Raw genomic sequence first — 17,815 nt, 5'->3', positions numbered from 1 at the left:
CACCCCCCCAACACAGTACCCAGGGGCCATGTCCCCCCAAACCCAGCACCCACAGGACTCATCCCCCCAACACAGCACCATGGGTCACGTTTCCCCTCCAAACACAGCACCTCTAGGCCACATATCCCCTTCAAACAAACACATATGGGGCAAATACCCCCCAAACACAGCACCCATGGGCCACGTGTCCCCCCCAACTCAGCACCTACCAGCCACATCCCCCTAGCAAACACAGCACTTATGGGCCATATCCCCTCCCCACACCGAGTGTATGAGCCCCGGCCTTCCCTCCCCCCAGCACATATGGACCATATGTCCACCCCCCAGCATGGTGCATATGGGCCATGTCCTCCCCCCAGGGCCACGTCCTCTCCTCAATGTGTATTGGCCACGTGCCCGCCCCACAGCGTGTACAGCCGTGGATCAGCAAACGTGCCGAGCGGTCGCTCGCGTTGGCCTGAAGCGACCCCTGAGCGCAACGGACAGGCCCTGAGGTCCCTCTCCCGGGTGCCCGTGCGGGAGTCATGAGCACAGCTGGGGGCGGAACCCAGGTGTCCTGGCTCTGTGATCTCCTGGCGCTTAAGGCCGAAGGGGCCATTACATCCCCGCTCTGACCCCGCTGGGACCGGGCCCTGGGCAGGGATCCCTGGCTGGGCTGCAGACAGCTGCCTCCTGCCGAAGGGATCTGTGGCTGGCCTGGGACAGGGTGCGAACGCAGCCGGAAGCCCCAGCGAGCGAACGGGGTCAGGGAAAGACCCTGAGGCAGGGTCTGGAGGAGGGGGTGCAGGGGGCTCAGCTGAGGGCGTGCTGTGCCTGGGGACACATAAGCAGGCCCTGCCCAGCGGTGAGAGGCGCTGCGGGAGCTCTGGGTGAGCCTGCAGGGGGTGCTAGCTCGTGAACTAGCCCAAAGCGATCAGTTAGACTGAGCGGGTGATAAGCCCGGCAGCGTGGCCTAGCGGACAGAGCCCTGGAGTGAAAGCTGGTTTGATCCCCGGCTCGCTGCTGGCCGGGCGGGCGACCTGCGTAAGTCACCTCCCCATTCAGTGCCTCGGTTTCCCCATCTGGGAAATGGGGATAAGGACACCGCGCTGCTTTGCGCTCTGCTGGTGGAAGTGCTGAGAACGAGGGACTGGAGCGCGTTGTTCTCGGCGTCCTCGGGCGACTCCCCTTCCCCACGCCCCGGGAGCGAGTTTAGGATGATGTTCCTATTGGGGCAGCGCCGAGCGGGCCCCGGTCTGGGCTCGGGGCCCCTTGTGCTGGGCGCTGCCCCCCGTGGCTAAAAACAGTCCTTGCCCGAAGCGTTTCTGAGGCGAGAGGCAGGTGGGCACAGCAGGGACATGCAGCGCCAGGCCCTGGGGGAGACTGAAGGGGGGGTAGGAAGGCACCGGCGAGGGGGAGATGCCGCCACGCTGCCAGGGCCACCTGGCTAGGAGCCCCAGCCGCGGTGCTTGGTAGGAGCGTGGGAAGTGCCGCGACACATGGGCCGGGCACCAGCTGCTCCAGGAGAAGGTGCGAAGCGGCAGCCCTGGCACCGTGCCCATGGGAGCTCACCCAGTCAGGTCAGGAGTAACCCCCTGGTTCGGGGACCGCTGACCGTCTGGGGGTCCTAGCTCCCTGGGGCTGGGTGTGCTTCTGCTCAGCCCCCTGCTGGTGTGCTGGGCTGTGAGATGGGGCAGGCCGGCTAGAGGTGTGGGGAGAGGGGACACCCAAGGGGGCCGATCTTGTGCCCCCCCAGCAGGCTGGCTCCTGCCAACCCAGCGCCGCCGGGCCGCGCGTGTGCACACGCGTGTCCAGGCCACAGCAGCCAGGGGGTTAAGGGCCCAGGCTGTCGCAGGCTGACTCAGCCCTGAGCTCACGGCCCAGGAGGCTCCGAAGCCGGAGGGACCTGGCGGGCGGCTAAATTTTACTGATGACGTGAGGCTGAGCCGTGCGGTAGCTGAGTCAGGCCAGGTGCCAACGCCCCCCTCTCCGCCCTTCGGGCCCCTCTCGCCCACCCCTCTCGCTCCCCCACTCAGAATGAGCATTGCCATTTATAGCTGCCTCGCGGCCTGGCCCCACGTCACCGCGCCCACGGCTCAGCCAAGAGGGTGACCCCCGGAACGGGGGGTCCTGCCAGGGGGCCGGGCAGCTGTACCGGGAGCAGGGGAGCAGGGGACAAGTGGGGAACCTTTGGGGCTGGCCCAGGCCCTGGGGGCAGGGGGGTCCGGGCACCCAAGGGGCTCTGTGGGCTCCTTTGGGCACCCACTGCTCAACAATCTCCCATCGGCAGCAGGGGTGGAGGGTGCCAGAGGGCACTGGGGGTCCCTGGGGAGAGGGCACCTGGGGGCCCCAGGGAGGGGGTGCTGGGGTGTGGGACATCTGGGTAGGATCACTGGCGGAGAGCAGGGCTGGCACCAGCTATGTCAGAGGCAGGCGTGAGACTCCCTGCAGGGATGGGCTAACCAGCCCCCAAGGGGAGAACCCCCCCCCAGCCCCCTATTCTGGGTTTGCTCGTGTTTGCCCTCCCCCCAGCCCCGGGGGCTCTCACTGGGCGCCGGCCTAGACTCCTGGCCTCACGGATCACGTGGCAGGGAGTCCCACTGGCCCCTGCCCGGCATTCGTTCTCGAGGCCCTGACAGCTCCTTGGCCCGCGTAGCTCCCATCACGCGCACCATGCCCCCGGCCCCCCGCCCCGGCCCGCTCCGCAGCGCTGCCCAGCACGGCCAGACCTAACACTTAGTTCATCGGCCTCCATCACCGGCCAGCGTTAGCAACACCCTCCCCAGCTCCTGTCTGGGGAGCTGCCTCCCCCACCCCGTTCGTCCGACTACGGCTCCCAGGGCAGCAAAAGGGGAGTTAGAGCAGGAGGCTGGGAGGCAGGACTCCTGGGTTCTATCCCCAGCTCTGGGCGGGGAGTGGGGTCTAGTGGTTACGGGGGGGGGGGAGGGATGGGGAGGCAGGACTCCTGGGTTCTATCCCCAGCTCTGGGCCGGGAGTGGGGTCTAGTGGTTACGGGGGGGGGAGGGATGGGGAGGCAGGACTCCTGGGTTCTATCCCCAGCTCTGGGCGGGGAGTGGGGTCTAGTGGTTACGGGGGGGGGGGACGGGGAGGCAGGACTCCTGGGTTCTATCCCCAGCTCTGGACGGGGAGTGGGGTCTAGTGGTTACAGGGGGGGAGGGACGCAGAGACAGGACTCCTGGGTTCTATCCCCAGCTCTGGGAGGGCAGTGGGGTCTGGTGGTTACGGGGGGGGAGGGGCTGGGAGGCAGGACTCCTGGGTTCTATCCCCAGCTCTGGGAGGGGAGTGGGGTCTGGTGGTTACAGTGGGGGGAGGGGCTGGGAGGCAGGACTCCTGGGTTCCGTCCCCAGCTCTGGGAGGGGAGTGGGGTCTAGTAGTTAGAGAAGTGGGGGTGCCGGCAATCAGGATTCCTGGGTTATTTTCCCAGCCGCAACACATCCACCCACCAGCCCAACATGTACACAGCCTGACGCACCCCCCCACCCTTGGCCCCCAACACACACGTTGCCCCACAATGTGCCCCCCGTGCAGTCCATACAGCTTCACCCCTCCCCAAACATGCCTCCATCCCCCCACACACACACACCAAGGTGGGCTCCACCTGTCATATTGAAATACCCTTTCAGCAAGGGGCTGCCTGCCCCCCACTGCACCCACCCAATGCACAACCCTCCCCCACACAGGGCACCCCCGAAATCACACGGCCACCTCTCCCTGCAGGGAGCCCATGAGAAAGGGCTGCAGGACGGCCCAGCGTAATAAACTAAATCCTGTTTATTGTTCTTTTCATACACCAGCCGCGAAGGCCCCCGCGCCGCTTGGCGATCACAGTCCAGGGGGCAGGATGAGAGACGGGCCTCAGACGGGGGGATCCGCCCCTCATGAGAACGGTGCCGCGAGGCATGAGAATGATCTTGCCACATGATGGCAAACCTGAGTCCCCGCAATTCGTGTCACGTCCCTCTGTCTGTCCCCTCCCCCTTTCTCCTGCCGGCGGCACCCCCAGGGGGTGGCAGCGGGAGCCTGGGTGCTGCTCTGGGGGGGGCGCGGGCCAACGGGGATGCAGGTGTTTGGGGCGGAGGGTACGAAATGCCAGGTTTGAGCTGGCACCGGGCAGTGCGGTGGGCAGTGGATTCCAATCGCCCCCCAGAGAACAGGCCGGAGAATCCCCCGGCATCGGGCCTGGGCTGGCGGGTTTGAGTTCAGGGCTGGGCTCCGGCATGATGGTCTTTGGGGCGGAGAGTGAGGGTGGGGACCAGACCGAGGAAACGGGTGACAGGATAAATGCTCCAGGCCAGCCCTGAACCCGGCAGCCGAGGGCGCCCGCTGTTACTAAGGGGCAATTGACAGCCAGGCCTGGAGGGGTCGGAGGGCGAGGTCCTCAGCTGGTGCAAATTGGTGTATTACTGACCGCTCCTACTGTCCTTAGAGACCATACCCAGGATTGGGGCCCCCATTGTGCCAGGGGCTACCCAGACCCCAGATGACATATCAGGGGGCCCCCCACTGTGCCAGGGGCTGCCCAGACTCCAGCTGAGATATTGGGGTGCTCCCATTGTGCCAGGGGCTGCCCAGACCCCAGCTGAGATGTGGGGGTGCTCCTGTTGAGCTGGGGGCTGCCCAGACCCAGAACGAAGTAAAGTCCCTGACCCAACGAGCTCACAATCTAAACAAAGGGCGAGAGGGGAAACTGAGGCACAGAATGGGCAGTGACTTGTGCAGAGTCACCCAGCTGACCAGTGGCAAAGCTGGGGACGGACCGCAGGTGTCCTGAGTCCCAGCCCAGTGGCCTGTCCCCTGACACCCACACTGAGGGTCCCACCCTTCCCCTGACAGACAGACACTGGAGGCAAACGTGGCCGGAGAGGTCGGAGCCCAGCCAGATTCGGGGGTGAGCTGGGCGCTCATCCCCTGGCCCAGGGAGGTGGGGGGGGGTTGGGGTTAATAAATTAGTATGGGGGGAGGGTTAATTCCTCACTAGGGCAGAAATGTCAGGTATGAAACAAGGAATCGAGAAGGAATTTGAGATTCTTCACAGGAAACCGTCCAAAAAACCCGATCTCGGAGCCGACCGGAGCGAGACCTGGTGAGGGAGGCTACTTCAGAGTGTCACTGGGAGCGTGGAAATGCCTAGAGGCCCAGGCCGAGATCAAGGGGCGCTGTCTGGGCCGGGCCGAGATCGGGGTCCCCCGGCCGTGCCAGGCGCTGCATGGATAGAGTGGCGGACAGGCTTGCCACACAGAGCTCCCAGTCTGAAGAGAGAAGGCACAGCTGAAGGGGCGTTGTCCCCCTTTAACAGACAGGGAAACTGAGGCACAGAGGCACCGCGACTCGCCTTGGGAGTCTGCAGCAGAGCAGGGACTACAGCCCAGTTCTCGGGGGCCCCAGCCCGGGGGGTTCTGAACATGTTTAGCTGGGGGCTGCCCTGTGCCAGAGACACCGCTGCTGGGACCCGTGTGGCTCCCAACTCCGCACCCAGCTCCCCCTGCCAGAGCAGGCTCAGCCCCAGAACCCTGCCCCGTCCCCTTGGGTAGGGGGCCAGGGCCTTATGGAAGGGGGGGTGCTATGGGCCAGGAGGCATCTGGCAGGGAGGAGCCTGGGTCAGACTGCAGGATCCTGGGGGTGTGTGTGTTGTCCTCAAAAGCTACAAATAACCGTTGGCCCCCGGGGGTTCAGCACACGTGGGCCCCGCCCCCCCAACTCTCCAGCCCAGTAGTGTGGGCCTCCTTCCCCTTTCTGTAGGAGTTGGAGGGGGTGCGGAGGCCTGGGGAAGCTGTTCACTATGCTGCAGCATGGCCCTCCTGTGGCTCCCCGCTCTGCCCCCTGCCCCCCACCCAGCTGGAGCCTCCATGCCCCTTGTGCATGGACACGCAGGCCCCCACAAAGACAGGCATGCGCAGGTCCAGATGTCCCAAGTGCTCAATGCCAGTCCCGGTGCCCCATGGATTTCCTGGGTGCCTGTGGCATATGCCAGTCTGTGATCTCCATGAGTTTCCTAGCTGCCTGTAGGGCATGTGCCAGTCCAGATGCCCCTGTTGCTCAGTGGGGGCCAGTCCAGGTGCCTGGGGGCACATGCCAGGCCAGGGTATTTCTGTTGCTGTGGGCTCTGATGGGAACTAGAGTAGATCTTCCATCTGTGCCAGGAGCTTGGGGGCCCCCTGGCTGCGCCCCCTGGGGAAGTCCAGCTCCCGCTTAGTCCCCGTGGCTGCAGGCCGTCTTGCTCTCCTGGGACCGGCAGAAGGCCCGGTAGAAGCCCCGGATGATCTTGTACATCCAGACCAGGTTGAGGACCTCCAGGGCCAGGCTGGGCATGATCCAGGCCACCTGCACGGCCAGCCCCAGGCGGGCGTACTCGGGCGTGCCGTGCCAGGCCAGCATGCGGGCGTAGTAGCTGGGGATGACGGCGATGCGCACCAGGAAGAAGACCACGGTCATGGCCAGGCCGTTGGCTAGGACGAACCAGGAGGAGCGGGGCTGCCCCACGGTGTCAAAGAACCACCTGGGCCACGAGAAAGGTGCGCGGTCACTTTAAACAGCCTCAGGCCCCGCCCCCTCCAGCTCCTGGCGTCACATGATCACATCAGCGCTCTCATTAAGCCAGACGCTGCCTGAGTCTGCAGAGAGCCTGAGCCCATAGCCCGGGGGGGGGGCGTGGAAGCTGCCCTGATGCAAGTCAAAAGGGTGTTAACTCCCAGCCCCACTGATCTAGGGTTGCTGCATGCCCTACCCTTCAGCCCCCCTCCCCACACCGTCTGCATCCCAGCATCCTCTGGGGTAGTGGCACCATCCTCATCCCGCAGTGCCTCAGGAGAATTTGAATCCGTGTCCCACTGGGACACTCAGGCACCTTAGAGCCCCCCAGCTCCTCCCCTGCCCAGCTCCCCTGCCCCAACTCACCGCAGGTTGACAAATGGGGTGGAGAGCTCGGAGAGGAGGCGGAAGTTGGCGAAATAGGGCAGCACCCCTCGGCTCTAGGGGAGAGAGAGGCTGTTAATCCCCTGCTCCAAGGGGCTCACGGGGGGGGACAGATCCTCCACCCCAGGCCTGCTCAGGAACCACCCCAGAGGTGGGGGGCGCTGAGCTGTGCCCCAGCATGAAGTAAGGGGGGGGTCGCTGGACTCACAGACCCCAAGGCAGAGTCACTTCCCTGAAGACCTGGAGCCATGAGAGGGGCCCACCCCCCACCAGGTTCCTTTGCACCTTCTGTAGGGGAGAGATGAGCAGAGTCCCGTCCCCCCCCCCCCAGCCCTGCCAGAGCCCCTCAGTCCCAACCCGCAGCCCCCTGCTAGCCCAGCCCTGGGCCTCCCCACACCCAGATCTGCCAGTGCCCCCAATCCCCACCCAGAGCCCCCTGCTAGCCCAGCCCTGGGATCCCCGCCCCCCGCAGCTCTGCTAGTGTCCCTCAGTCCTGACTCGCAGCCCCATTACCCCAGTCCTGGGTCTCCCCTACCCAGCTCTGTGTATGGCTCCCAATCTCAACCTGCCCCACCCCAGTTCAAAGAGCTGCCCAAATATTTAGGCCAGGCTCCCTCTGGGTGTCCCCCCCACGACTCCAAAGGTGCTAGTGGGGCTGTATCTGACAGCTGTGGGGGGGCTGATCCCCTGGGGAGTTCAGTACCGGGGTCACGCCAGGGAGGGCCGGTTGTTTGGTAAGGAGTCACAAATGAGATGTTTAGATGTTCCCATGGCCTGGGCGCAGTGCAGGGGGCAGAGTGGGGAGAGAGACGCCAGCTGGGGCTGGGTCCTGACTCTTCCTGCTGGCTAAGTTCTGGGGGGCCGATGGCCCCACAAACAGGGGAGACTGACCCGGGTGAAAACACGGCGCAAGTGAATAGTCCAGCTCACAGGCCTGGCCGATTCTAACAGGGCTGCCGAGCTGGGGAGTTACTTGCTATGGGGGGGGGTGATTGCCCCCCCACACTTTGTTCTGCCCCCCCTGACTTTTCATAGGCCCCTATGACCCTACCCAAGATGCTGCAGGCTGGAATACAGTCCCCTGTATTCTACGTGCTGCCCCAGCTTGGTCCCCAGCCCCCCACGTTTCTGAGCTGACGCCCCAGCTGCCAGAGTCGGGTGACAGTCGGTTTCAGTCCCCAGCTCCTGGAGTCCCGGGGCAAAGCAGCGTCCTGGCCCGCGTGGGGGCTGAGAAGAGCTCCTGGCCCTCAGCGGGGCAGATAAAGCTGCCAGCGCCAGGGGAACCTGGCTACGGCTGCAACCCCCCCGGTTTATAAGAAGAACCCCGAATACTGGTAGAAAGTCCCGATTCTGAAGCCAACGAGGCTCCTCCCCAGTGATCTGGGACCGGCTGGGGATGGCCGCACTGGGTGCTAAACAGACCAGGGGCGTCCCATGAGCCCTTAGTGGGGGAGAGGATCCCCCCATCCCCTCCACTGCAGGGTTCTTTCTCCTTCCCTGGGGGCAGCTGGTGCCAGCCCCTGTCAGAGCCTGGGTGGGGCAGCGGGTCAGGACCTCGGGCCTGAGCAGTCCTATGGTAAGAGGCAGATTTCTTCCCCAGGACTCAGGCGCCTCAAGGCAGGGGCTGGATGGAGCTGGGGAATTATTGTTCTGTGCCTTGCCCAGGGTCCCTGCCATGACCAGGGTGCCTAGGGGCTACCGTAATACACCTAATACACAGTATCAGGTCACTGACACATGCCTAAGGCTTTTTGGATGGAGATTTTCAAAAGCAGCCCCTGGTTTTTGGGTGACGAGCCTGAGCTGCCAGAAGGGGGGTTTCCAGCCAGCGCTGGCTGGTCGGCCCAGGACGTTCCACGGATCTCAGCTGCCGGCGCCTCCTTCCCGGCCCGGGGAGCTTTGGTGCTAACAAGTAGCTGGGGCTGCGCAGGCAAATGGCCCCCTGCGTCCCCTGGCGAGTCGCTGGCCACCAAGGGAAGCCGTCTGGGGGTGGGGTGGGGGCGGGGAGGCCCAATTGTTGTCTCCCAGCACAGCCCTGCAGCCACAGTGTGAGTGCACATCGGCTGCCATCACCGTGGCATCTGGGCACCTCACCATCATTGGTGTATTTAGCCTCACAATGCCCCTGGCAGGGCTATTATACAAAGAGGGAAACTGAGGCACTGAACAGCTATACAACTGGCCCAGGGTCACACAGGCAGTCTGTGGCAAAGCAGGGAATTGAACCCAGGACTCCCAAGTCCTGGGCTAGACCCTAACCACTGGACCATCCTCCCTGGTACAGCCCTCACCATCTGCCCCAGGGTGCCCACCCCAAGCCGCACACAAAGCGGGGAGTCCAGGGCCCAGCAGGGCTCATCTCAAGGGGACGCGCTCTCTGCCTTGAGCTCATGTCTCATGCAGAAGGTGGGTGAAATTCTCCGGCTTGTGCCGTGCAGGAGGTGAGACTAGATCTAAGGGTCCCTCCTGGTGTTAAACACTCTGAGATTATCCCCTCCCTGCTGCAGAACAGGGAATGGGCCCATCTACCCCGGTATCCCATCTCCAGCAGCGGCCAGTCCCCTTCGAACCCAGCTCTCGTGAATCCCAGTCCCTTACCCCCAAGCCCAGCCCAGCCTCCCAGCTCCCAGAGGCAGGTGCCTTGGGCTCCTCTGTTCTGGCTGCGTTCCCGCCCCTCCAGGCTTGGGGAGGGGGGACGCCAGCTGGCGAATGGGGGCTGAAATCGGAGCTTTGACTTGAAATGGGGGGACGGGGGGGTGGATTCTGGCTGGGATTAAAGGGGGGGGTTGAAGCTGAATTTGGAGCCTGGATGGACCCAGCCGTTGCCCTCGGAGCGGGGGCAAAGGAAGTAGCTGGGGCGGGGGGTGCAGAGGAAGCACAGAGAGAGCAGAGATCTGGGGGGCTGGGACAGGGGAGGGAGCCTGCCCCAGAGCAGCCGGCCAGGACCTGGCACTGACCAGCACGTATCCGTAGGCGTACAGCGCCACCAAGTGGTGGCAAACGAACAGGGAGTCGCCCAGCATCTTCCAGTACCGCAGGAGCAGCAGCAAATCTGGAATTGAAACACACACGGAGGAGTTTTAATGCGGGGGGACAATGGGGGGACAGGTCAGTGTGCTGGGGCTCCCATGGGAGGGCGCTGTGTCAGGCTCAGCAATGGGGAAATGCACAAACACACACAAACCCTACCAGCCCCTCCAGGCGCAGCACGACACCCCCCCACCCCAAACACTCTCCCCACATACCCCCTCTCGCAAGCCTGGCACCTCCCGCCCCAAGCCTCTCAGAGCGGGGCCTGTAGCCGGTGTGTGTCCCCGGAAGAGGCCCGATTCCTGGAGCGAGCTCAGCGCTGGCCCTGTCGGCAAGTCAGCCCTTTGGGGGCCCCACAAACCATTCACTGCCTGGGAGACCCTCACCCTGGGCTGGGCACCTGGATTTCTCCTGGAGTTTCCATCTATTCCTGGGGTCCTCAGCTTGGGTGGGAGGCACAAACAACTCCCACTTGGGTGGGGTTTCACGGTCCAGCCCCCCTGATTGCCCAGCTGCCCCACTGCAGCTCCCTGCTCCAGCCCCAAAGCCTCGCCCTGCCGGGCAGCCCCCCAGGCCCATGGCCCCAATGCCTGGTGGCTCCTTTCACTCCAGAAGGAAAAAGTCACCAAAATTGTAAGAAGTTTCCCCGGTTTTTTTTAGGGTTTTAGATCATTTTGTGCCTGAAATCCCAGTTCTGGGGTCCCCCCAGGTCAGGGAGGCCAAAGAGCTGGGGGTCGCAGTCCCCAGGCCAGCCAGCAGGGGCAGCACGGTGCCCCCAGCGTTTACCGTAGAGCAGGTAGCCGCAGGTGATGGCCACGTTGAGTTTCACCAGGTAAGGGTCCCCCCTGGAAGCACAAGGAGTCAGGGGATGAGGGGCTGGCATGGGACGGGGTGGGGGGGTTAGTATCGGGGGGAGAGGTGGAGCATGAACACAGGCAGGGGGGTGATCACAGGGCCAGCTCCCCCCCATCAGACGCTCGCTCCCAAAGTGCCTGGGCCCCAGATCCTCCTTGCATGCAACCCTATGTCTGGGCACCATGCCAGCCCCTGGGCTCCAGTCCCCAATGCAAGAGGCTGTGCCCAGCCGCACCGCACAGGCTCCTCTGCCCCGCCGATGCCAGCTGCTCGGGCGGCTCTGGGTCCTGGCAGCCGGGGAACAAGGAGGCTATTCTTCCCCGGCACAAAACAGTCTTTTATCACCTCTGCCACCATGTGACCTCGGGCCCACGGGACCTCCCCTCACCCCTCCACCCCCCGGCCCAGGGCTGGCACCTTCCAACCAGCTGTGAGAGACAGGGCTTGGGAAAGGGACCAGGGCAAATCTGCCCCCCTGCCCCCAACTCCGAGCACGGGCTGCAGTCAGCTACAGAACTCTGTGTGTCGGGGGGGAGGAAGCCAGGGCTGGGAGAGTAGGGGGCTGCAGGTCGGGAGTGAGGGGCACCGGGGGGAGCTGTGGGGCAGGGAGCAGGGGGCTGTGGGTCGGGAGTGAGGGGCACCGGGGGGAGCTGTGGGGCAGGGAGCAGGGGGCTGTGGGTCGGGAGTGAGGGGCACCGGTGGAACTGTGGGGCAGGGAGCAGGGGGCTGTGGGTCGGGAGTGAGGGGCACCGGGGGAGCTCACCAGATGGGGTTGGCGTTAATGGCTCCATCGAAGAGCAGGATGTAGAGGCAGAAGAGGCCGACGATGAGCGCGTGCAGAGTGGAGACACACCTGGGGGGGATCACACACGGCTCAGTCCCCCCCCTTGGCCTCCCCGGGGATCACACATGGCTCAGCTCCCCCATAACGCCCCCAGGATCACACGTGACTCAGTCCCCCCCAAGGCCTCCACCGGGGGAATCACACACGGCTCTGCCCCCCTCATGGCCCCCGCAGGATCACACACGGCTCAACCCCCCCAGTGGCCCCCCAGGGATCACACACGGCTCTGCCCCCCCCCCCCCCATGTTGCTCCAAGCGCCCAGCCCCCGGGCTCGGACAATGACTCCTTTCAGCCCGTCAGACGCCTCACGCGCCAGGATGTTCTCAGGCTAAGCCCACCAGGAACGTCCGGACGGCTCCCGCTGGGGGCTGGGCCTAGTGGTTAGACGCTGCAGGGCTGGGAGCCAGGACACCTGGGTTCTATCCCTGGCTCTGGGAGGGGAGTGGGGTCTAGTGGTTAGAGCACGGGGAGCCAGGACTCCTGGGTTCTGTCCTGCTCCCCTCAGGCCCGAGGACTGCGGTACCTGGAGTTCCACTCGCACTTTTTGACAGCAGTCAGGCCGCAGTAGCGGCGGCTGAGTGCCAGCGAGAGCTGGGGGCTGACGGCCGAGAAGAAGAACTGGAAGGTCACGAAGCTGCCGGCCACGATGCAGTAACCCAGCCGTGTGGACTCCTCCATGGCCGCTCAATGGCACCTGTAAAGGGAGCGTGGGGTGTGAGCGTGGGGCCCCACAGGGATGGGATCTGGAGCCTCCTGGTCAGGAAGCACCAGCCCCCACATCTGAGCGGGAGGAGAATCTCCACTGGCTGAGAGCATTATAGGGCATATGACACAGAGCACAGCTGTTCTCGTTCCATCTAGCAAAGGGCAGCGGTACACACACACCCTGCCGATGCCCCTCACTCCTGACCTGCAGCCCTGGATCTCCGTGGAGCGGTGATAAGCCTGCGTCACAGAGGGGAGAGTACTCAAGAGTTTAATTCTCTCTGGTCCCCCCTGCAGCGATGCCCAGCCCTGTGCCCTTTTCCCACCACAGGCCCTTGGTGCCATGTGGTGCTGCCCAGCCGTACTGCCAAGGAATGGGCAGTGCCCGGCACAGCAGACCAAGGCCAGCGGGGGGGGGGCACCAGCAGCCCCCCAGGATGTGCCCCACTCTCTGGAGCCGAGAGGGTGATCTGGCCCCGTGGTGGGGGATGGGGAGGCGGCCGTGCCCTCCAGGGCCGTGCCAGCTGGGCGCCCGGTGATCGCTGAGCTCGGGGCAGGGGCTGTTTGGAAAAGGATCCACGTCCCAACAAGCAGCCCTGACTGCCCGGCCCCAGGGACTGGCCGGAACCAACCCCCGCAGGTGCCACTGCAGCACAGAGATCAAGGTCCCCTGTCCCCAGAGTGGGGATAGAACCCAGGAGTCCAGGCTCCTAGCCCCCTCTGCTCTAACCACTAGTCCCCACTCCCCTCCCAGAGCCAGGGATCGAACCCACAGGGAGAGAGGCCTAATGCTGAGGGCCTGCCAAAAGGGGGGAGCATTATGGAATGATAAGGGGGCAGGGGCCAGGACTCCTGGGTTCTATCCCCAGCCCTGGGACATGAGCGGGGTCCAGTTGTTAGAGCAGGGGAGTTGGGAGCCAGGACTCCTGGGTTCTATCCTCGGGGAGGGGAGCAGGATCATTTCTGTTTGTGAGCAAAAGGTGAGATTCTCCTAGAGGCCCAGCCCATGCCGCCAGAGGCTGGAGCTTTGACCCAGCCCCTGGATCTGGCAGGCGCTGGTAGAGATCCTTGCCCAGAGCAGCCCTGCTGCCTGTAATTAAGGATTTGCTTAATGAGCCTCCTGTAAACTAACCTCTGCACTGGAAACTAACCTCTGCACTTCATTCAATATTTGCTCAAGACGTGTCCTGCTGGAACCCTGAAATCCGTTCTGAGGTGGGGGTGGGGATCGGGGCAGGTGACCCGGTGGGGTGGGGTGGGGGGGTTCGGGGCAGGTGACCTCTCCCAGCCAGCCCCGGGGGTCTCTATGCTCACAGACCAAACTGGCTGTGAGGCTGCAAACTGACACTGGTGGATCTAACCCTGGATCCACACCAGGGCCCGGCCCGAAGGAGCAGGCGGGGAGGGTTTGCAGATTGGGACCGAGGGGCACTGCCAGTGGCAGATTAGCCAATGGGGTCTGTGCCCAGGGACCCCAGAAAAATGAGTCCCCATGCCCCAACCCTGCTACCCGGCCCCGGCAGGCGGGCAGGGGAATGGACTGCAGGCGGGGGGCCCACTTGCTCTGGCCCAGGGCCCCACAAAACCGTAATCCACCTCTGGGCAGTGGCAGGGGGGAGCCTCTGGGCACTGGCAGGGGCTGCAGGTTGGGAGTGAGGGGGGCCGGCAGAGCTGGGGGGAGCCCAGGGTGGGGCTGTGGGTTGGGAGTCAGGGGGGCCGGCAGAGCTGAGGGGGAGCCCAAGGTGGGGCTGTGGGTCGGGAGTGAGGGGGGCTGGCAGAGCTGGGGCGAACCCAAGGTGGGGCTGTGGGTCGGGAGTCAGGGGGGCCGGCAGAGCTGAGGGGGAGCCCAGGGTGGGGCTGGGGGTCGGGAGTGAGGGGGGCTGGCAGAGCTGGGGCGAACCCAAGGTGGGGCTGTGGGTCGGGAGTGAGGGGGGCCGGCAGAGCTGGGGGTAGCCCAGGGTGAGGCTGTGGGTCGTGAGGGGGGCTGGCAGCGGGCATGTGTGCGGGGAGGGCAGGCAGTGCCATGGGGCCCAGGGACTGAATGCTGGCTCCCTATGTGTGGGGAAGAAACAGGGTCTGGGTGGGTGAGGTTCTAAGAGGGGCTGGAGCCGGCCCTCCTCCTCCAGACCAGATATCACGGTGACGGGCACCAGGTAGGTACAATGGCTTAGAGCTGAGCCTGCTGCCCACCATGCCCATCAGCCTCATCTCATTGTTCTACACCTAATAAATAATGTACAGCACCTGGCACAACGGGGTCCTGGGCCATGGCTGGGGAGCCTCGGCGCTACCGTAATACACCTAATAAATAATGTGCAGCGCCTGGCACCATGGGGTCCTGGGTCATGCTCCTAAGCCCAGCAGTAGCACTCCCTGCAGCTCCAATTGCGCCGGCTCCAGCCCCGACTCTGCCGCTGACCTGCGGTTCCAACCCCTAGGCCTGATGGCCCGTGCCCTGGTCCAGGAGGAACAGTTGCGTTCGCAGCCCTCAGTGGTGTTGGCAGCCGATGGCTGTGGCAGGGGGCTGAGGCTAACCGTGGGATCCCCGTGGCTGGAGGGTTTTCAGAACAGGCGGGACGAAGAGCGGGCAGGGATGGGCTGGGCTTACCGGGTCCCACTTCAGTGTGGAGGGACGGGGCAGACACCCTCGCAAGGTCCCTGCCCCACCGACAGGCCTGAGCGCGGGTACTGAGTGTCTGGCTGAGGTAACCGGAACTGGGTCTCAAGTTCAATCGAGATGCCACCTCCTGCTTTCGCTGCCAAGGCAAACGGATCAGGGCCAGAGAACAAAGCTGATTGCGGCTGGGAGCCAGGCCCCCGCGGGACGGAGCGGCCACATTGAGCCAGGCATCAGTGCCAGCTCCCTGTGTTCACGGGGCCGCACTGGTGCAAAATGGGTGGGGGTTCACACAGGCTGATCACCTGGAATGAATGGGGGGGGGGAATAGGGTAATGCCAGGGTCCACCTAAGGTTAGAGTTTGAGTTAGAGTCTGGCGGGGGCTGGGAGTCAGGACTCCTCGGTTCTATCCCAGTTCTGGGAAGGGAGTGGGGGCTAGTGGTTGGGGAGCAGGGAGTCAGGACTCCTGGGTTCTCTCCCCAGCTCTGGGAGGGGAGTGGGAGTTACAGGTTAGCATGGCGGGGAGCGTGGGAGGGATTTCGGGGAACTTGGCAACCTCCAGGGAAACACCCGAGGTGCCCGGCTCGCAGGGCGGGTGAGACGCTCACATTCAATAATTAAAGGTTGCAAAACACCAACGCCAGGGAACAGGAACGTGCAGCTGAACAATCCAGTTTCCGCCACCTCCATCTCGCCTCCTCCACGGGGTTAATTATTATCATTCACTTTGGCCGGGCAATACGCAAATTGGGCAAGTAACGAAGTGGCAAAACTTGCAGCCAATCTCCCCCCGCCTGCCACTAACCCTGTCTGGGGCCAAAAGCCAGCCTGGCGTAATGCCCCCCTCAGCGGTGGGGTCGGCCTGGTGCATTCTGCGTGCCCAGGCTAGAAGCCCTGGCTGCGGGCCAGCTCAGGGATGAGTGACAGGAGGCCTGATTTCATGGGGGGCTCCTCCCAGTCTCCCCAAATGCACCGTGCCAATTTCAGTGTGCCACGAGGGAGCCCACAGCCTGGCCCCTCATGGCTTCCCCTCTTCCCACAGCATTGGCTTCCCCGCTCCAGGCAAGCTCGGAGATCCTGGAAGGGAGCAGGATCTAGTGGTTGGGGGGGGGAGCAGGGACTGGGAGTCAGGACTCCTGGGGTTCTATACCCTGAACCCACAGCTGCCCCCCAATTCCCCCTCCCAGGACACAGACCCCCCCACCATGGATCCAGCTCCCCCCACTCATCCCCCAGGACACAGCCCCCCATGGATCTGGCTCCTTCCCACACGGATCCGGTTCCCCTCCCTCGACCCCCAGGACACAGGCCCCCATGGATCCGGCTCCCCGCACTCACCCGCCCAGGACACAGCCCCCCATGGATCCGCCTCCACCCCACTCACCCCCCACGGATCCGGCTCCCCCCCACTCGCCCCCCCAGGACACAGGCCCCCACGGATCCAGCTCCCCCCCCAGGACACAGCCCCCCCATTGATCCGGCTCCCCCCACTCCTCCCCCAGGACACAGCCCCCCACGGATCCGGCTCCCCCCACTCCCAGGCTCGCTCTGCCCCGCGTGGCTCGCACGATCCACCCACCTGGGAGGCTCCTGCCCCCGGGCGTGGGGAGCCGGCTGCTCGGAGCCCAGGGGCTCCTGCCGCGCTCCCAGCTCCCAGGCGGCGGTCCCGCGGCGGTGCCACATCCCAGCCCGGGGCCGCCCCACGCCCCGCTCCTGGCTCTGACAGAGGGGCTGGCCAGCGCCCCGCCTCCGCCAATCCCGGCACTGGATACGCCCCCTTTGGGGGCTAGCCACGCCCCCGCCGCCTGCCCCTTGCCCCCACCCCGTCGTGGGGATCGGCCAGGTGGCAGGTTCCAAGGTGAGGGACGAGCCAGGCCGGCCATGGGGGTGGCTCTGAAAGCCAGGACGCCTGGGTTCGCTCCCTGTCGCGGGGGGAGGGGCTAGGAGCCAGGACGCCTGGGTTCTATCCCCGCGGCAGGAGGGGAGGGGGAATCTAGCATTTGTGGGAAGGGGGGGCTGGGAGCCAGGACGCCTGGGTTCTAGCCCCGTGGCGGGAGGGGAGGGGGGCTGGGAGTCAGGACGCCTGGGTTCGGTCTCCTGAACTTACAGCTGCTCTGTGGTTAAAGCAGGAGGCAGCTGTGAGTCAAACTCCTGGGTCTATTCTTGGCGGGGGCGGGATTGGGGGGGGGCGGGTGTCTAGTGGTTAGGCCCAGGGCTCCTGGGTTTCTAGTCTCACTTCTCATACTGCCTCCTTGTGTGACCATGAACAAGTCATTTCCCCTCCCCGTGCCTCAGTTTCCCCTGTTGAATAACAGGGACAATCCACACATCTCCTGGGGCAATGCACATGCAATGCTTGAAAGAGGGAAGTTGCTGCTTTCCTCTGTTGCCACAGCCCCACGTTGTCCCTGCAGCCCCACGTTTACAGAGGCACCTTTCAGCCTGAAGCCTGTTACAAAGAGACATGCAAAATAATCACAAAAGGGATCACGAAATCCACGACTGAAATTCAGCCACTTCTGGGGTGGGATCCAGGGGTGGTTTAGACAGATATCCCTCCTCCAGCGCTGAGGTTCAGTCACCCAGGGGTGGAATACAGAAGCTGTTTATACAAGGATTCGCACCTGGTGCTGAGATGCAGCCACCTCTGGGGTGGGGCATGGCAGGTGTTTAACAGTGCACAGCAATGCCCTGCCACAGCTTGGGGCAGGAGTGAGGAAGGATCCAAGTGACTCTGGGGGGAGAGAACAGGCCTGGAGGAGGAATCAAGTGGGAATGTAATGTTTCCTCTGTGCTGTCAATAAAGCTGAAGTTGGGGCCTGCTCAGCAACAGCACCCGAAACGCAGCTC

The 17,815-nt window shown here is 64.3% G+C and overlaps 1 protein-coding gene across 2 annotated transcripts; it reads right to left on the bottom strand.

The window, feature by feature from the left end:
• Nucleotides 1-3,770: 3,770 nt before the first annotated feature.
• LOC141975392 (TLC domain-containing protein 4-like) lies at nt 3,771-16,662 on the bottom strand. 2 transcript variants are annotated; one of them, XM_074935720.1, is made up of 7 exons: nt 16,545-16,662; nt 12,166-12,336; nt 11,561-11,650; nt 10,729-10,787; nt 9,870-9,964; nt 6,895-6,968; nt 3,771-6,496 (listed from the first exon to the last, which is right to left on the bottom strand). In XM_074935720.1, the coding sequence occupies exons 2-7, from the start codon at nt 12,318-12,320 to the stop codon at nt 6,190-6,192; spliced, it is 780 nt and encodes a 259-aa protein (XP_074791821.1). In that variant the 5' UTR covers nt 12,321-12,336; nt 16,545-16,662; the 3' UTR covers nt 3,771-6,189. The 2 variants fall into 2 exon arrangements, with proteins under 2 accessions (XP_074791821.1, XP_074791819.1); XM_074935718.1 differs by lacking the exon at nt 16,545-16,662 and adding an exon at nt 14,956-14,977.
• Between the last annotated feature and the right edge of the window lie 1,153 nt (nt 16,663-17,815).

Source organism: Natator depressus, chromosome 20 (genome assembly GCF_965152275.1).
Source record: "Natator depressus isolate rNatDep1 chromosome 20, rNatDep2.hap1, whole genome shotgun sequence".
NCBI classification, from domain to species: domain Eukaryota; kingdom Metazoa; phylum Chordata; order Testudines; family Cheloniidae; genus Natator; species Natator depressus.
The sequence above is the reverse complement of the archived record's forward strand: the minus strand, read 5'-3'. Positions and strand labels throughout refer to the sequence as shown.